This window comes from Fonsecaea multimorphosa, assembly GCF_000836435.1.
Source record: "Fonsecaea multimorphosa CBS 102226 unplaced genomic scaffold supercont1.8, whole genome shotgun sequence".
NCBI classification, from domain to species: Eukaryota; Fungi; Ascomycota; class Eurotiomycetes; order Chaetothyriales; family Herpotrichiellaceae; genus Fonsecaea; species Fonsecaea multimorphosa.
The window spans coordinates 828619-845161 of NW_015971642.1; the positions used below are offsets into that span (position 1 = coordinate 828619).

Below are 16543 nucleotides of genomic sequence, written 5' to 3' on the forward strand. Positions count from 1 at the left end.
TAGAGGCAATGTCTTTGCCATCTTCAGACCCGCCTGATAAGGACACGGATCCACGGCATGCCACCGGAATGCGACCTCCGTGTCCTCAACGGAAGCTATCGTTGGATCCTTTCCCCGGATTTTGCGGCTCGTGACCACGCGGAGATCCTCGAGAGGTAGTTAGTTATCGGCTTAATTGGATAGGCACCCACATAGGTAAATGGAAAGTGGACCATATGTGAGGGGTCGTCTGCCTTCCAAGAGAATCTCGAGACAGGGCATTTTGGCTGAAGAGCCGAAGCAGCAACCCACGGAGCATTGTTGGGTAAATTCCTTATGTGCTTCGGTGAGTGACCGGAGATCACCAGCAGGAGTTCTTGCTATTTGATCAGGGCAGTTATTACCCTGGACGAGCACGACGAGTTAATTACTGCCGAGGACGAGGTGCCCAGTGCGGGGATCCCCTTATTGATAAGCCAGATAAGGATAAGCGGCATCCGCCTTCCTCTTTCCGGTTCGCCCATGAATCACATGATAGCGCTAATCCTAATCAGTCTCTCTATCAGTCGGCTGCAAGAAACATCCACTATTTTCCCACTTCCACCTCCAACAGTCAAGATAAATTGTTTACTCGTGCTAGAGTGGCTCGTCACACCAGATAGTACGTCTATGCTTTCGCGAGTCTGGTGCCACTTACAGCGATCCCAATGTAGCAGAATCCGCGAAAGAGATTGAGTTTGCGTTCGCAATTGCAGCCATGTTCCTGGGGCACGCCATCGTTGGAGCCTGTCTTCGTTGTCAATCCAGGATATTCTTATGAGTCGACCCGTCATGACTCCAACCAGCCAAACTCCCACTCAACACGAGTTCGCGCTCATCGAGCCGCGCACACCTCCTAGGACTCTTGCGCACCAGTCTGGAGCCAGAGATGCTCGAATCAAAACGGCGTGTGCGGAATGCAAGCGACGGAAAACCAAGTGCGACGGCACACACCCATGCTATTCTTGTCGATGGTATAAGCAGCCTGAGAGATGTATCTACACCTTCTCTCGACCTGCGCTTGTTCTCAGTCGAAAGTAAGTTCGCAAATGATGCAGTTGTCACGCACAGCCCACACCATGAGTAACCAAGAGTAGGAATTTCGAGTCCGTCCGCCAACGCTTGGAGGCCACGACCGACATTTTAGCAAAGCTGTTTCCTTCTCCGTCCATCGACGCTCTCAGTGGTCTATCTCGCGAAGAACTACTCCACCGAATAGCCGTTTCGCTTGAGACGACGACATTCCAGGAGACACCCAATCGAGGCAGCCTTGCCATAAATAGCCTGATACCTGTCGAGGCTAGTTCGGAAGACGACCATGGAGACCTAATAGACCAAGATGACACAACTACCAGTGCAGGTCTAGAACCACAGCAACAGGACGATGCTCCCTCCGAAGCAGGTGACGACGTGAATGCCCTCTCGGCAACATCCGTTCAGCCATCGTCCTACGTTGGCCCATCTTCGACAATGCAAATGTTCCGCACGATACTCAGAATCGCTCCTGAGTCGGTGGGCCAGCAACAGCCTACCCAAAGCCCGGCAACCAGTCAACGAAGCGCGTCTTATCGTTCTCCCGAGTCCAGTCATAAGAATCTGCCATCCCTGCAAATGACTGAGAGACTTGGAGCTTTGATCGATGCCTATTTTCGTTGGATCGACCCCGCCACTCCTATTCTTGACCAGGCTGAGTTTAGAAAGACCGCCTCTGCTGGGACTCGGAATGACCCTCCATGGCTTTGTCTTTTCAACATTGTGCTGGCATTGGGCTCCATTGGTAGCACGAGAACCGACTCTAGAGAACACCTCAACTATTATCATGCTGCAAAATCCCATTTGGACATAGAAGGGCTCGGAAACAAGAGTCTCGAAACACTGCAGGCTCTAATTCTCATGGCTGGCTGGTATAATCATTACCGCAATCGACCGAATCTGGCATCTGCACTTCTTGGAGCAGCGTTTCGCATGGCGTATGCCTTAGGGCTTCACAAAGAGCAGCCCAACAGCAATCAATCCGTGGAGCATCAACAACTGAGGCGGAAGATCTGGTGGAACCTCGTCGTCTTGGATGCGGCTGAGGCTGTAACCTTGGGTCGTACACTGGATACCAAAATATTTGACAGCGAGGTCAAATATCCCCAACAGACCGGGCCAGATGTAAGTACTTGGCTCTTAACCCAAAGATACCCCTCACGAAGTGGGCTACCAATCAACCTTGCTAATTTATCGTATCATCAGCAGATGAATGATGGCGTGGAAGGCCCTTCTCCTTCCTCCGCGTTGGTCATTACTATCGGGTTCTCGCGTATCATGACAGAGATCCAAAGCCGGTTGATGACATCAAGCACAGTGCCCTTTGCCGAATTACTCAGCCTCGACGCACACCTTGTCGATTGGTATGAAGCCTTACCGTCCTACTTTCACAAACTGGCGTCACTGGGCAGCTCTGCTTTTTCAGATTCGACCGATTCAAGACGTTTTGTGCAACCATTTTTGACTATCAGGTGGCGGTATCTCAATCTCAGGATGCTGTTATATCGACCAAGTCTCATGGAGGCCGTCCTCCACAGAATCCCGTTTGGCGGGCTTACATCTGATCAGCGATTGTGCGTACGAAAATGTCTAACCCTGTCCGGAGAGACCATTGATTCGGTGAGATCAAGGTCTTCAGAGCTGCCGAATCAATACATTGCGTGGCCGTCGACGTGGTATTTGTTGCAAATCTGTATGGTTCCACTTCTCAGTTTGTACGTGTTTCGCGAGGATGTCAACGACCAAGATTCACAGGCCGACCCTGCTCACCATTTAGGGTTCAGACATCCAGGCAGCGTCAAGGACCAAGTCCGGCAAATTCGAGATGAATGTCACAGGCAAGTTCAAACAACGCTGCGTTTGGTCCAGGAAATGGAACCGTGGGCTGTGGCATCGGGCAAGATGCACGACTTGATCACGCATCTGTACGAAGCAAGAGACCAACACTTGCGCGTCTGGAACAACAACGACGAGAGTCCTATGATCGTGCTGGGATCTCCAGAAAATTCATCAATGCAATCATCGGACGCGGCGAATGCAAGGGCGCTACAAGCTGATCGTGCAAACATGAACCTTAGCGCAAATCCAAGAGCTGTCAATCCTTTGCAGGCCGAAAGTTTGGTAATTCCGTCAAGTGGTCTAAATCCACCCATCAGCATGACCCAGTACAGCATTGGAGTACACAATAACAATGCTTCTATCAACCAATCTGAGCAATTTACCAGAGACTTTTCCATATACAACAGCTTCGCATGGCCGAATGCGACATTGGAAAGCCTTTTCGACTTGCCCGATGACTTTCAGTACATGAACCAAGGGATGTTTGGCTTGGGATGATGTACTCGATATCTTCTCTGCGAAAAATGTAATCAGGACGATGTTCTGGATACGTTGCTTGTTCTGGATGCTACACACATGGCGATCTGCCAAAGATCACTATCCACCTTCAGGGGCGGGGCATGTCAGGGAGAGCCTCCGAATGAGCGTTGATCCCTCAGGTTACGACAAAAGTCATTATCCGAGGAGAAATGCCCGACCTCTCCCATGGTGCATATCTTCCGTGCCTGGGCTCCTTCACTTCTCGAGTGAACAGGAAGTCGAATGGGCACGGCCCCAGTTTAAGCCCCAGCAGCGTTTGTACGACTTCCCTTGGCCGGAGGAAGCCTTGCCCTCTCATTTGGGCTTTCCGTCTGTCAGAGGGCGGCGATAGCTGCATCAGGACTTTTTTAAGACGACAAAAATGGTAAGATCGTTTTCTGTTCGTGGCTTGAACTTTACTGATATGTGAAGACTCGGTCCTCTGGGAATTTCCTACGGGGTTCATTGTCATTGTACAGCCTGATCAGGATTGACGCGGACCACTTTCCGCGATCGTAGAATCCACCTCATTCGAATTAGTGGGACATAAAGTTATACAATTGTGGTGGCGGAATCTCAAGGACCGTGGAGGACCCATGTCAAGCAAGACCTGGTCCCTTTTCATTGCATCTCGGGGCGTGTCTCTGTATGCAGCCTCATTGAGCCGAGGAAGATCCAGGCCTGTCGTACCTCTTGAAGGACACTCACCTGGTTCTCGGAGTTGGCAGCGTCATGGATACTTGCGATTACTATGCCCCATTAACGCGGAGAGTGGAAGACAGCAAGCATAATGTTAGACTTGTCTGTTTGACCTGAGGAAATATTAGCATGAATAGAAGCCATAAGTGTCGAGACAGATCTTTGTAATAGCACCCCGAATATCAAGATTTCTACTTGTTGGGAGTAGTGGTTGGTAGTCAATCCACTGGACTCCACTATCGCTGGAATCCCCAATTGTCGGGTCGTTTGCCGACATACCCGGGCTATCCCCAGAACTGTCTTCACATAACCACATCCAACGCACGAGTATGCGGTAGATCGTCTACTCTCGATGCTAAGCGAATGATACATGGCAAATAAATGTTAGCTTTCCAGCAAAGCCATCACTGAACAAGAATCTGAGGCGAAGGTACCAATTCAAGCAGCTCGTTTACTCTTACGCTCCCCCAAAGTGCTCGGACGTCCGTTGACACTGTAAAAGCAGTAAAAAAGGAGGGACGACGGACCCGACCAGGCCATTAGAGCGAACAACATGGGAGACGCGGCGAGCTCCTCGAGCGGGAACACTCTGGTGCTAGAAGGACGGCCCGAGTCCGAGTTCGCGCCCATTCTCCAGACGCGGAAACAGGCCCGTCTGATATGTCTGGAAGAGCACGCCGTATCCCCCTTTCCAACACCGGCAATCTCATCCACCTTTGGCACATTCAAGCCGTCATACGTGGCCGGTCTCAAAGATCGACTGGGCGACATCGCGCTGCGGGTCAAGATCATGGACGCCAACAAGATCGGCGCGCAAATCATCTCCATGAACCAACCCACGGCGCAGGCGTTCGTGAACCTGGACGAGCAGCGCGAGTGGTGCCGGCAGTCGAACCAGTTCGTGTACGAGAGCTACTGCCAGCGATACCCGAGCCGGTTCTTCGCGTTTGCGACCCTGCCGACGCAGAGCGGCGAGGCGGCCGCGACGGAGCTGGAGCGCTGTGTCACCGAGTACGGCTTCGTCGGGGCCATGATCAACGGGTTCACAAACACCGCGGATCCCACCAGGGGACTGTACCTCGACCACCCGCAGTTCGACAAGCTCTGGGAGGTCTCGGAGCGGTTGCAGAAGCCCATCTTCATCCACCCGCGCGTGCCGCTGGCGAGTAACATCAAGGTGCTGGAAGATATGCCCATCTTCCACGGCGCGCCGTATGGCTTTGCAAGGGAGACGGTCGAGCATGTCCTGAGACTGATGTACAGTGGCGTGTTTGATCGGTTTCCCAGGTTGAAGATCTGTCTGGGCCATATGGGCGAGGGGCTATCGTGGATCCTGCCGAGGACGGATACCACGTTCCGTCTTTATACCGCTGGTAAGTTGCTGTCGTGTGCGAAGCGCTTCTCGATCCATAGCTCGGAAAGCGCCCTGTTGCACAAAGCTTCCACCTCCCTCCCGTACAGCTGCTTTTTTCTCCCGGCTCAAAATGTTAATTGATTGGTCTTTCACAGAGGCACAAGGCCCCAAGAGGAAGCGCTTCCAGGATTACTTCCAGCAGAACATCCTGCCCAACACCAGCGGCATGCCCCGAACGGCGGCCCTGATGAACCTAATGGCCGAGTCGAGGGTCGAGAACATCATGTTTGCCGTGGACTATCCCTACGAGTCGATCGCCGAGATGAGAGCTTGGTTCGAGACGGTGCCCATATCGGATGAGAACTGGAGGGATATCGGGTATCGCAATGCCATCAGACTATTCGGGCTGCCTCTTGATTATGACTAGTGCTCAAAATGGGGATAGATAAAAAGAACCTTTCTCTGTCAATCGCGCGTAAGTCTACCCGATGCCATCACCACGAGGTGTATGTTGCGGCGTTCCTTTAGGACTCCGCATGGGTCGACCAAAAGACACGGGGAAAGACTAGATCCTTAGGAACGCTGGCCACTTCCAATCTGATACTCTCTGGATGATCTAGTCAAGTTTCAGCGCCAGAGGCCTTCGTGCCTACAAACGCTTACAACTGTAAACCTGGCATCTCTTTATAGTGGCGTCTTGAACACCAAAGACTCGAGGCTTCGGTTTCGTGGTAACTCCACACAACTTTTCGATTTTGACGTAGCGGTTGTACGCGTATATATGTGTACACCGCGAGTTTTCCATTTTGGTGCCACTTGTGAAAGACGTCCCCGTCCATCCACCTCTGGGTATCAATTGTTGAACAGTGCTAGTTAGACCCTTCACCCTGTGATCTAATCTTGATCATCACCCCGAACCCAATCCAAACGTATGCATCGAGCACACTCTCGTCGTATCGTCTTTTAATCATCTGGCCCGTTGTTGAAAACGGATCAAACCAAAACTCTACTCACTTCTTTTTCATGTTCCAACCCCATATCTTCTCAACGGGAATCATGCCAGCCCTCCCTTCCGCCCAGCCGCTTGAGGAAACCGGAGGAGGGAGTGATCATTGTGAGGGACGGAAAACAGACACATCTGCCTTATTCATCTCTCTCCATTTTCACCACCAGACTTTTATTGCCCGCAGCTCCTGGGGCCACAACAGTCTCCATGTTCCATTATAACTCCACCCATTACTCGGCGGTATTGGGACCCCAGACGGTCTTGGCGATGTCGACCTCAAGGCGGAGCTTGGCCCACTGCTGGTCCTCGGACAACTCGTTGCCTTCCATGGTGCTGCTGAAGCCGCATTGGTGGCTGAGGCAGAGCTGATCGAGGCCCTTGGGACAGTACTTTGTGGCTTCCCGCAAGCGCTGGACCATGGCGTCCTTGTCGTCGAGGTCGCCCTTTTTGCTGGTCATGACACCCAAGACGACGACCTTGTGGGGCGGTAGGTGGCGCAGGGGGCTGAAGTCGCCGGACCGGGCGTCGTCGTACTCGAGAAAGTAGACATCAACATTCAAATCCTTGAAGAGCACCTCGGCCACTGGCTCGTAGCCGCCCTGGGCGAACCACTGGCTGCGGTGGTTGCCGCGGCACAGGTGGATGCCGATGGTCATGTCCGAGGGCCGCTTCTCGATCGCCCGGTTGATGAGCGTGGCGTACTGGGACGCGAGCTGCTTGGCGTCGGCGCCGTGCCGGGTCTCGGCCTCGGACCGCATCTTGGGGTCGCACAGGTACGCGAGGTTCGTGTCGTCGAGCTGCACGAACCGGCAGCCCGCCTCGTACAGGTCCTGCAGTTCCTCCTGGTACACGCGGGCGAGGTCGTCGAAGAAGGCGTCCATGGACGGGTACGCGTCGAGGTCGATCGTCTCGCGCCCGCCCCGGAAGTGCACCATGGTCGGACTGGGGATGGCCACTTTGGACGAGACCTTGCCAAAGGCGCCCTCCCCGCCGGCCTCGGCGATCTGGCGCTCCAGAAACTTGAAGTCGTCCACCTGGATGGGCTTGCTGTGGCCGAGCTTGCCCGTCACGACCAGCTTCGGCGGCGCAAACCCGCCCTTGGACGTGTTGGTCGACATCATGTTCCCGCGTACCTCGATGCCGTCCAGATGCTGCAGGAAGTCCAGGTGGAAGAATGCACGCCGGAACTCGCCATCGGTGACGGCGCGAAGACCCGCATTCAGCTGCTTCCGCACGACGTCGGCGATGTACTTGTCCTCGAGCTGCCGCAGGTCTGTCTTGGACAGTGCTCCTGCAGCCACCTTCTCACGAGCCTCGAGGATTTCCTTCGGCCGAAGCAGGGATCCGACCTGATCGGCGCGATAAACTCCGGTTGGAAGCGGCATGGTAAAGTCTGGTGTTCTTTCTGACGGGGGTCTTTTCTGTATACAGGTCTAATTCAGGGAGGTGAAGAGACTACAAACATCATGCGGTTTTAATAGCTATGTACAATCTAATCAACCTCTCTCCCAAGGTGAAAAAATCACACTTTCTGCAACTGCCGGGGGATCCACCGAGGTTCTGATCGTTCAACGTCATCGGGCTATCGATTGGTCGATACTGAGGTAAGGCTGTACTGGTTGTGGGGAAGACGAGGCTGACCAATCAGCTGCGCTTTTGAGCAGGAGTGTTAGGAGAACTGACTGTTTCGGTCTTTCATCTCGAGATTAGCAGAGAAAGATGTCAAGACGCAGGGCTATAACTCTATCGTCGACGTGGCCGCGCGAGGACATCAAAAGGCACAATATGCGGGCCGAAACGAAGAGTTCAGGAAAAACAAAGGTAGAGGCGATAACAAACATGACATACTGTCCCATGAAGGACACAGATTCTCGATTATGAGTCTGCCTTCAACAACATACCCTCGTGAAGTAATTGCGATCTGCCATGCCTCGTATTGAGTATGAAGTCAGCCTTGCCTTTCCCATCACCAGGCTGACCTCCTAGCCGTTGGGGACTCGTATCAACATATCTAATAGGAGAAATCGCGCGTCTCTTGCAGACCCAACCAGAGCTGCACTGAGTTCTATTGGAGACTCTGCATTATAGCGAAATGTGCCTTGAAAGTACGCCACGAGGGGCATGCCGTTGAGTGTTAGGCTGTGATTGGCGCTTGAGGGACTTCGTCGTACAACTATGAGTACGGACGTCGACCGTGGACCCTAGGGCCATGATGCAGCGGAGGAATTGTCGTTCCAGCATGTTGACCGAATAATGCATTAGGGTTGGAAAATAGGTTGACCTCCCAGGGATACTCGTAGCTTATTGCGAAGCGAAAAGTTGTGGCTGTTTGTTATTCTGCGAATGCTACCACGCACCTGCGGCAAGCTCCGGCCCTGGGTGACATGGTGAGGCCGGCCAGTACCTCGTAGACATCTTTCATCACCTAGTGCAATTTCGGCAGCAAGCACGCGCTAGATGGAGGTAGAGAGAACTGGATCCAAGTGCGGCAATTGGTGATATGGTGACTCTGATAACAATTCCAATGACAAACAGAATCAGCCAAGACTAGGCATTCCAACATGGATATCCTCGTTCGAGGTCGCGCTCGCAATTGCTGGCGGCGCTTGCTGTGCTCAATCCATTCGAGTCTTCCGGGAAAAAGACAGAGTGGTGTGATCGTCCATCACATCGAGTGTGAAAGACCGTCAGGCCAGGCAAGGAAAATGGGATATGTTTCGTCTCCAGTCTTGGAGAATCGAGGCCAGACCCTGCATTACTCAATCGTAACGACGATACCGAGCATCAGATGTCGCGTAAAGTATTCCCATACACATGGCCTCGGCCATCAGAACATAGGTTCTCCATGCGCTTTTACGACGACATGCGACCGTCTCGCCATTGGCATCTCTCGACAAGGAGAGAAGTCCCCGTCACATAATGTCTGACAAACTTGTCATTACATTCGGCGCGCTTGGCCATATTTCCCAAAACGTCTCCATTCTGCGAGCATCCATCTCGTTCATTTTGGGGAAAAGGTCGAGCAAGAAGCGGGATGCAGATTACCACGACTCAAGGTGCAGGTCCGAATCGCAGTGCTCAGGGGTTTCGGCGTTCACCGTCACGCTTGCGTCGCCAAACATGCTCGTAGATGGAAAGAAGCCATGAGCATGGCATTTACTCAGACCAGCTGCTGGTCAGCGGTCTGTTTGCAAGCTCCTGAGTGTCGCCTGCACCAGGAGGACTCCGTGAAGACCCGGCTTGGGTCAGATCAATTCATGATTCCCTCGGTAAATATGAGGCTGGAGAGATCTGCGTCATCTCTATGTCCGTATCGGATCGTGGATGGAACACGGGAAGGTGAGACTCAACCCTGGCTCTAACGTTTGATTGGACATGGTTCTCCAGGTGTGTTATGCACCTGGTGATCCTCACGTCTGTTACAATCGTTATTAGCAAAATGCTTGAAGATAATTCATGAAATGGCCGCAAAGGCTCCGGGATGGCAGCTAACCTGCGTTTAGTACAGGCTAGGCGGCATCGATATCTTCCATCAGCGCCTTCGTGGTTCGTAGTGAAGCCTCAGTTTAAAGCTGTGTTCTGGTGACGTTCCCATTATCCGTGCAAAAACAGTCCAAAGGCTTGAGTGAGATCTGGATGCTCCTCTCCAAGCATTCGTATCGGCGTCATGGAGAAAGTATCACGCCATTGGACTCTTCCGTCGTTTGCAAATCGGCCAAGGTCTCCATGTAAACGGCCGTAGGGGCCGATGCTGTAGGGCGTTCTGGCAAGGTGTATTCCCTCGTCGGCATCAATTCGTAGAGCGTCAACATTGGTTGCATCGCTCCAATCCAATCGTCGTATGAGTACGTGACCGCAAAATGTACCCTAGTGCACAGGCCATGGCTGAGCAAGTAATATGGGGTGTCAAAGGTGGCGGTGTGGAAGATTAGCACAACATAGTAGAGGAGACCAATCTCCTTGTCCCACAGGTTGTCCAAATCGGTCTTCTGGAGCGCATCTCGGATGTCTTGAAGTATCGAGGTACCTCTCGCCACAGAACGCCAATGTCTGTTGCTCTCAACTGATCGAATCAACAGGACAGAGACCAATCTGCAGGCCTCGTAAACGTGGTCGGAGGTAGAAGGTAAGTCGGGGACCTTGGAAGATGGCATGGCCAAGATACGCTGAGCCAAAGACATTGATATCATGGCGTCAGTGGTAAGTTGCTGTTGTGATGAGCGAGTTTTTCGCCGAAGCCAGATTTTGACCACTGATTGCATCATCTGAAGGAGGAGTCGTAGATGACCACTTCTCGTCAACGGGAACGGATCTTCGCTGGGGTCTATTCGCCCATCATAAAAGGGTGAATATAGCTCAGGGTCAGCGTGATTTCTGGTATGCCATGTGTCTTCAAAAATGCGCTCATATTCCTGTAAAGCAGTGCTGGGATTGACTGTAGGAGCGAGCCCAGGCACAGGTATGTGACATCTCCTCGAGAATCTGTGCTGATAGTAAGCCTTGGTGGGTTAGCCCACAAGGTCGCTGAAATGCTCACGCAATCATCATGATGATTCTCAGCACATCCTTGCAGAACCTTGAATCCTCAAACATGTGCAGTTTTTCTGCCTCTCTAATGAGAATTGCGTAAGCGCTCCGGTGGATAATGTATTCCTCTGGTCCTGCTGGTTCTCCACGCACCTATCAAGTCAGCGACAGTCTTAGTCCATCGCCTTCCTCGTCGGCTCTTTCACTGCGCACTTAACCTTGACTATGGCGGGAGAGAGTCCGAAATCTCACTTACTAGAGCACATGTAGCAAGAGAAGAAATGGCGGAGATACAGTCCATGATTGCGACTGGAGAGGACAGGTGGATACGGGTGCGAATGCGCTGCATGGCTTCCAACTTCAATGCAGTGGTCGTAGATGACGCAGCCCTCGAGCTCAGACCGTCGAGATGAACCGAACACAGTAGTAGCATCGAAGTGAAGAAAGTACTGTTTTTGGTCCCTTCAGGCCATACGTTCTGTTGCATCCCCTTCTGATTATATAGGGCGAAAACTAGATATGATATTAGCAGGGGGTAAGTCACATATCTCTGCGACAATGACCCGTAGAACGGGCATCGCAGAGGGAGCGCTAGGAAGGCCAAGGGTTCACCATTATGTTTGACCTCATCCAGTATACCCGGTATGTGTGCTTCTATGGCAAGCTGTGGGAGAGAGTGAAAAGCATCGAAACGGGAACCAAAATATATATTGCCAACGCGATTGCGGCGGCGTCGTGGTAGAATCTGGGACCTCAGGCTTAGATAAGCTGCACTCCTTGCGATCTGCTGTTAACCGCGCCAGCAGGCAGTGGTCACAGGCACTGGAGCCTCCAAAGCCTCCTGCACGGGAAAAAAGGACGTACCTGGCCTGTTTGCCGTCTCGTCCTATGCAGTTCTCGCGTAGTATGGGCTCTTATTTGGCTGATGCCGGCCTTGTCGAGAGCACCATCTGCTCCCATCAACACGAACTCAAACCCCGAATCAACTACTGGCTTCTTGGTTGCAGCATCCCATTTGCTGACTTGTCGATGCTGATCGCTGGCGGTGCTTTTGCAAACGCCAGATGGGGAAAGGGTGGAATGTACGTGCCGCTCCATTTTCGACTCGCGACAATATTCCCTATGCCCGGCTATTATTCCTTGTGACTTTAAAGAGGGTTTGCTGCCGACACAACCTGCTGGGATCAAAGCGAGATGTGTCCAAAATTATGTCCGTGACCAAGTGACCCCGTCTCTGAGAAAGGGTGGCAGACAATCAAGCCATTCGTGAGACAGAGGCAACTGCGGAACAGGTCTTGCAGGAACCTCGGGATGCTGGCGCGGTGCTCGAAACCGCCGTCCTCCAACCCAACGGTGCCGGTCATTCAGCTGATGACTAACGTTCAGAAGGTCAACACGTTATCCGGCGGTCAGAAATGTGGCCAATGGATGCCTGCCGGTCAAGTAAAGCTCCAGCGAGGACCTTTTACCGCATCGGGAACCCTCGATGAAAAGCAGATTTCACGAGGGAACTCTCGATCCACGGACCCCCGCATCCATGGGCATGCTCACGCTCACAAATTGTCATACTTGAACCCTCTCTCTGCAGCTTCCTGGATAGTAGACATTCAACGACACACCTTGCGGAGTCTTGAGTCAAGTTCATAACTCGACAGCATCCGCGGCATATATGTGTGTATATATGTGGGAGTTTAGTTTCCTCAAGTTCAAGTAGAAGAACCAAAACTAGGAGATGAGCTACACTCCAGTCTCCAGGGACCTAGACTGAACCGATAACATCAGCTCCTGGAACGTCTTGAGGAGTCGCTCATGCTCGCGACGGAGACTCTTGTACAGTTGTTCGAAATGGTCTTTTCTTCTGCTCACTCCCTCCAGTTCTTCCTTCAAAGAGCGCAACTTCGCTTGCGCTTCTTCTAAAGCTTGCTGTTGGCGAACCCGGAAGGCTCTTTGAGCTGCTCGGTTTTGTGCCTTCCGTCTCTGTGAGATGAAATGTCAGTGGATTTGATTTTCAGCTCAATCATCAAATGCCCACACTGACCTCATTCCGGGAAGCAATGGTGCCAATGGGCTCGAAGGGCCTATTCATACACTCTGGGCTGCTCGGTATGCCATTGCAATGACCGGATACATCCAGTACCATTGAAAAGGTGCCATTATTTAGATCGGCTTGATTCATACAAGGTAAGCTGGTTGAGTAACCCGCTATGTCCAGGTTTGGAGATCCTCCCAAACGCATGCCAGTATCATGAGCAGGCTGAAAGATTTCCGTGGCTGGGCTACTGCTGCTGGTGATCATGGCAATAGGCGACATCCCGCTCTGGAAGGAGCACACAGATATTGGGGGGCTCGTCGCAAGGAGGCCATAAAATTCGGGACACGTGCCACATTGGCAGGGCCCAAAGCTGCTGTCCGATAGCAGCACAGATTGGCTTCTGTGTTGTGGTGAGGACGACGTCGGTGTTCTCTCAGAAGGAAAGTCCTCTGCGCAGGCCATTTGAGAAGCCATGCACATTAATGAATCCACTGGATCGTCAGGTCGTCTGGTGTGCCTTAGTTCGGTCTGCCCGTGGAGAAATGTCGACTTCCCCGAGGAATCAGCGTTCAAGAGAGCAGATGAACTTTGATATCTGATTCCGTTTCAAGCCAGAATAGTATCAACGAGCCCTGGAGTTGGCGCAACACAGGGAGTACTCGGCACTGTAGAGAAGATCGGGAGATTGTTGTCGTACACCCGATTTAGGCACAATGATCAACAAGTGTGTATTGGCAATCGATGAAGCAATCTGAACAGGAAGGAGCCTCAAGCATAAATGTATTGCATCTCGCGAGCAGCAGGGAAGGTGAGCATTTTCCGACGGTAACTTCTTCCCATGTTACTGCCATGCGCTGCCAGTTTACCCGGCACAAAGGCGACGATTAGTGCTTGTCAGGTGGGAAGCATCAAGCGACTAGATAGACGGACTCATGTAGATCAGGCCACTAGGTCGCCAAGTCCAGGCACTCCTCAGCCACCGACTACCCTAAGGGCGCGTAGTCTGCGGCTGCCAGTGGGAGAAATCCTATACACCAGTCAGTCGCGCACTTTGCAATATCACCATATGTTACGGATTCAGCACCTGATTCGTGCAGGTCACGGTGGCCGCCATGGAGAAGAAAGACAGCCTCGAAGCAGTTGACGATATTCCACCCGTTGCCTAGATGCATGTCCCACCAAGGACGCAACCAGACGACAAGGAAACAGTGCCTAAATGTGCCGCTCGGGTGCTGCTTCTTTTAGGAGATGTAACATTACCTATTGGGGCAAATCCGCGGCACTGTACCGAGTACATTTTGAGAGCCGATTTAAGGCGCGTATGAGCTTTCCATCAGTATACCCCCTGCATAGGCTTGGTCGGGGCTCCCCCAGCATAGAAGTTACAATATACCCATATCTGGTGAAGGCTAAGACCTGTTCCCGCAGCCTTTCAGACCCGCAATCGCCTCTAGAAAATCTAGATCTGAGTGTCAGTAACGGTCTCGGTAGATTCTGCTCTCGACGTTCTTGCCTCGAAACTACCCTCTTTGGAACTCGGCCTTAGCCTGAAATGGTTTCTGTAAGATAATCAGTTTGGTTGGATAATCAACCTCAAGAGGTGTTGTTGGTCAAGTAAACATCAGGCACGGGATGCTCGACAGCCACAAATTTCCTTGGATGTCCGAGCTCATAATTTTTTCGAGCCTTGGCAGGACTTGGACTCGGTATTGGCAAACTTCTCTCTTTCCTTGGGCCTAACCGAAGCTCTGTCGGTTAGTTTTGAGGGCGAGACATGCCCATTGCCAGGGTTGGGATTTCGCAAGTTTGTTCGTCATGCCACCACCATGAACGGCGCACTTTTGAGCGAGTTTGGGGTCAGAGCTTCGTACCTGCACCTCCGACAAGTTGGCTACGGTGGCGGACACCAGAAAGCCCAGAGAGCGACAGCGAAACGAGGGTCGTCCTCCGCTTAGTCAATCGACCGTGGTGGTAATGTAAGCAAAATCCGCAAGGCTGGCGAGCAGGGGAGACAGTTACGAAGTTCCGTGTCGAGGCCAATCACAAGCCGTAACGTCTTTCCACGACATATTTAACCGATCGACTTGTACAGAAACGCCGTTGTTATTGGCTCACGGTTTTGGATTTCCGGTGCTCCAGTTCGCAACGGTTTCGGCAGGTGGTGGTACCGTCCGGACCCAGAAAGTTCCAAACAAGAGATGGAACCGCACAGCGAGGCTGGCGCAAACTTCACGTGCGATTCTTCTGGAAAGCTGCAGCCACGAGCTGTTCACTGCAATGATATATGTCCCTCTCGCCCCGTGGAGGTGGCTGCCCTCCAGAAGTGAATCCGGGTTCGGGTCAAAGATACCGGATTTATTGGTAGCGTGGTATGGAACCGATCGCTCCCTTGCACGATGGGATGGTTGTGACAAGGGTCAAAGATGCAGACTAACAGCTCTGCAATATGTCGAATACGCGTAGGTGCATCCAAGTCGACGGTAGGAGACGTGGATTTCTCGGGTACAACCAGGCGGGAATTAGACACTGCAACCGTACCATTGACAGCTATATCATTGTGTAAAGGCTGGAAGTGTTTTCAGGATGCATTACTGATGGTCCCCAACACAGTCCCATCCAGCGTGCCGAGAATGAAACCTGGATCGTGCGGACTTACGACTATATCGAACTCAATTAGGCAAAAGGCATCCTGGTTCACATATCTGGTGGAAATCTGGTGGGCACACTGCCTCTTTGGGCTGGTCCTCGGGGTAACCTCCGCCAGCATCACATCCAGATAGGCAGGGACAGGCGAAGCGCAAGGGACTGCGCGCGGGCCAGAGTTCCCAACACATCAACCACAGTGACTTGAAGGAAGTGCATGTGTCAGTCCGGCCACTATTGTTCTGGCCACGGAGGCGTGGTCGACTCTGCAATTCTGTGGCAAGTGTTGGAGGGCGGCTCTTGACTGCTTTGTCCGTGATTGTGAAATGGGTTCCGCTCATGTGAAGATCTCTCTGGTCCTTGGGATGTTCTCAACAAGCACATCGGCGGATTTAAACCATCAGCCATCCACTCGCAAATCCTGGATACAGCGTGATGCGAGCAAAGAGTGATTTCCCACTTGATAACTGTTGTGCAGACAGATTTTCGATGGCTGCCGGTCTCAGCCTATGAATACCGCGACATTGACATGGAAGACTTTAGCTCTTCCAGGCGCTGGCATGTCTGCAGCTAAACTTCGGCGATCCAAACGTCGTATTTGAGGCCGTATTACAAAACACGCATACCCCCTTACATAAACTAGCACTGCAGAGGACATGTGGTTGTCATCAAACCGTTGGCGAATCGCTTCAATGGTGCGCCCGTGGAATCACTTGTGGCACAAGACAACGTGTGAACGAAAGGACGGCACTGATGGATGTGTGGATCCCTCGAGCTTGGAGGCTACCCAAGAACGGCTGCCTATTCCATCGACGGGGCGTGCTCCTGCAACAGAGGGATGTGGAGTTGTACGGGTCAACTCTGCCGAAATCCG

The 16543-nt window shown here is 52.3% G+C and overlaps 5 protein-coding genes across 5 annotated transcripts; 2 read left to right on the top strand and 3 right to left on the bottom strand.

Moving 5' to 3' along the window:
- Positions 1–810: 810 nt before the first annotated feature.
- Positions 811–3387, top strand: Z520_05016 (uncharacterized protein; the record flags this gene model as incomplete). Its single annotated transcript, XM_016775520.1, has 3 exons — positions 811–1055; positions 1116–2175; positions 2257–3387. 3 exons carry the CDS (start codon positions 811–813, stop codon positions 3385–3387), a joined length of 2436 nt encoding a protein of 811 aa, XP_016633563.1.
- Positions 3388–4660: 1273 nt separating this feature from the next.
- Z520_05017 (uncharacterized protein) lies at positions 4661–5888 on the top strand (the record flags this gene model as incomplete). The annotated part of the gene is made up of 2 exons (XM_016775521.1): positions 4661–5480; positions 5617–5888. The coding sequence occupies 2 exons, from the start codon at positions 4661–4663 to the stop codon at positions 5886–5888; spliced, it is 1092 nt and encodes a 363-aa protein (XP_016633564.1).
- An 809-nt stretch (positions 5889–6697) lies between these two features.
- On the bottom strand, positions 6698–7852 carry Z520_05018 (uncharacterized protein; the record flags this gene model as incomplete). Its single annotated transcript, XM_016775522.1, has 1 exon — positions 6698–7852. The coding sequence occupies one exon, from the start codon at positions 7850–7852 to the stop codon at positions 6698–6700; it is 1155 nt and encodes a 384-aa protein (XP_016633565.1).
- Positions 7853–10132: 2280 nt separating this feature from the next.
- Z520_05019 (uncharacterized protein) lies at positions 10133–11295 on the bottom strand (the record flags this gene model as incomplete). Its single annotated transcript, XM_016775523.1, has 3 exons — positions 10133–10949; positions 11005–11147; positions 11251–11295. The coding sequence occupies 3 exons, from the start codon at positions 11293–11295 to the stop codon at positions 10133–10135; spliced, it is 1005 nt and encodes a 334-aa protein (XP_016633566.1).
- Positions 11296–12731: 1436 nt separating this feature from the next.
- On the bottom strand, positions 12732–13148 carry Z520_05020 (uncharacterized protein; the record flags this gene model as incomplete). The annotated part of the gene is made up of 2 exons (XM_016775524.1): positions 12732–12971; positions 13083–13148. 2 exons carry the CDS (start codon positions 13146–13148, stop codon positions 12732–12734), a joined length of 306 nt encoding a protein of 101 aa, XP_016633567.1.
- Between the last annotated feature and the right edge of the window lie 3395 nt (positions 13149–16543).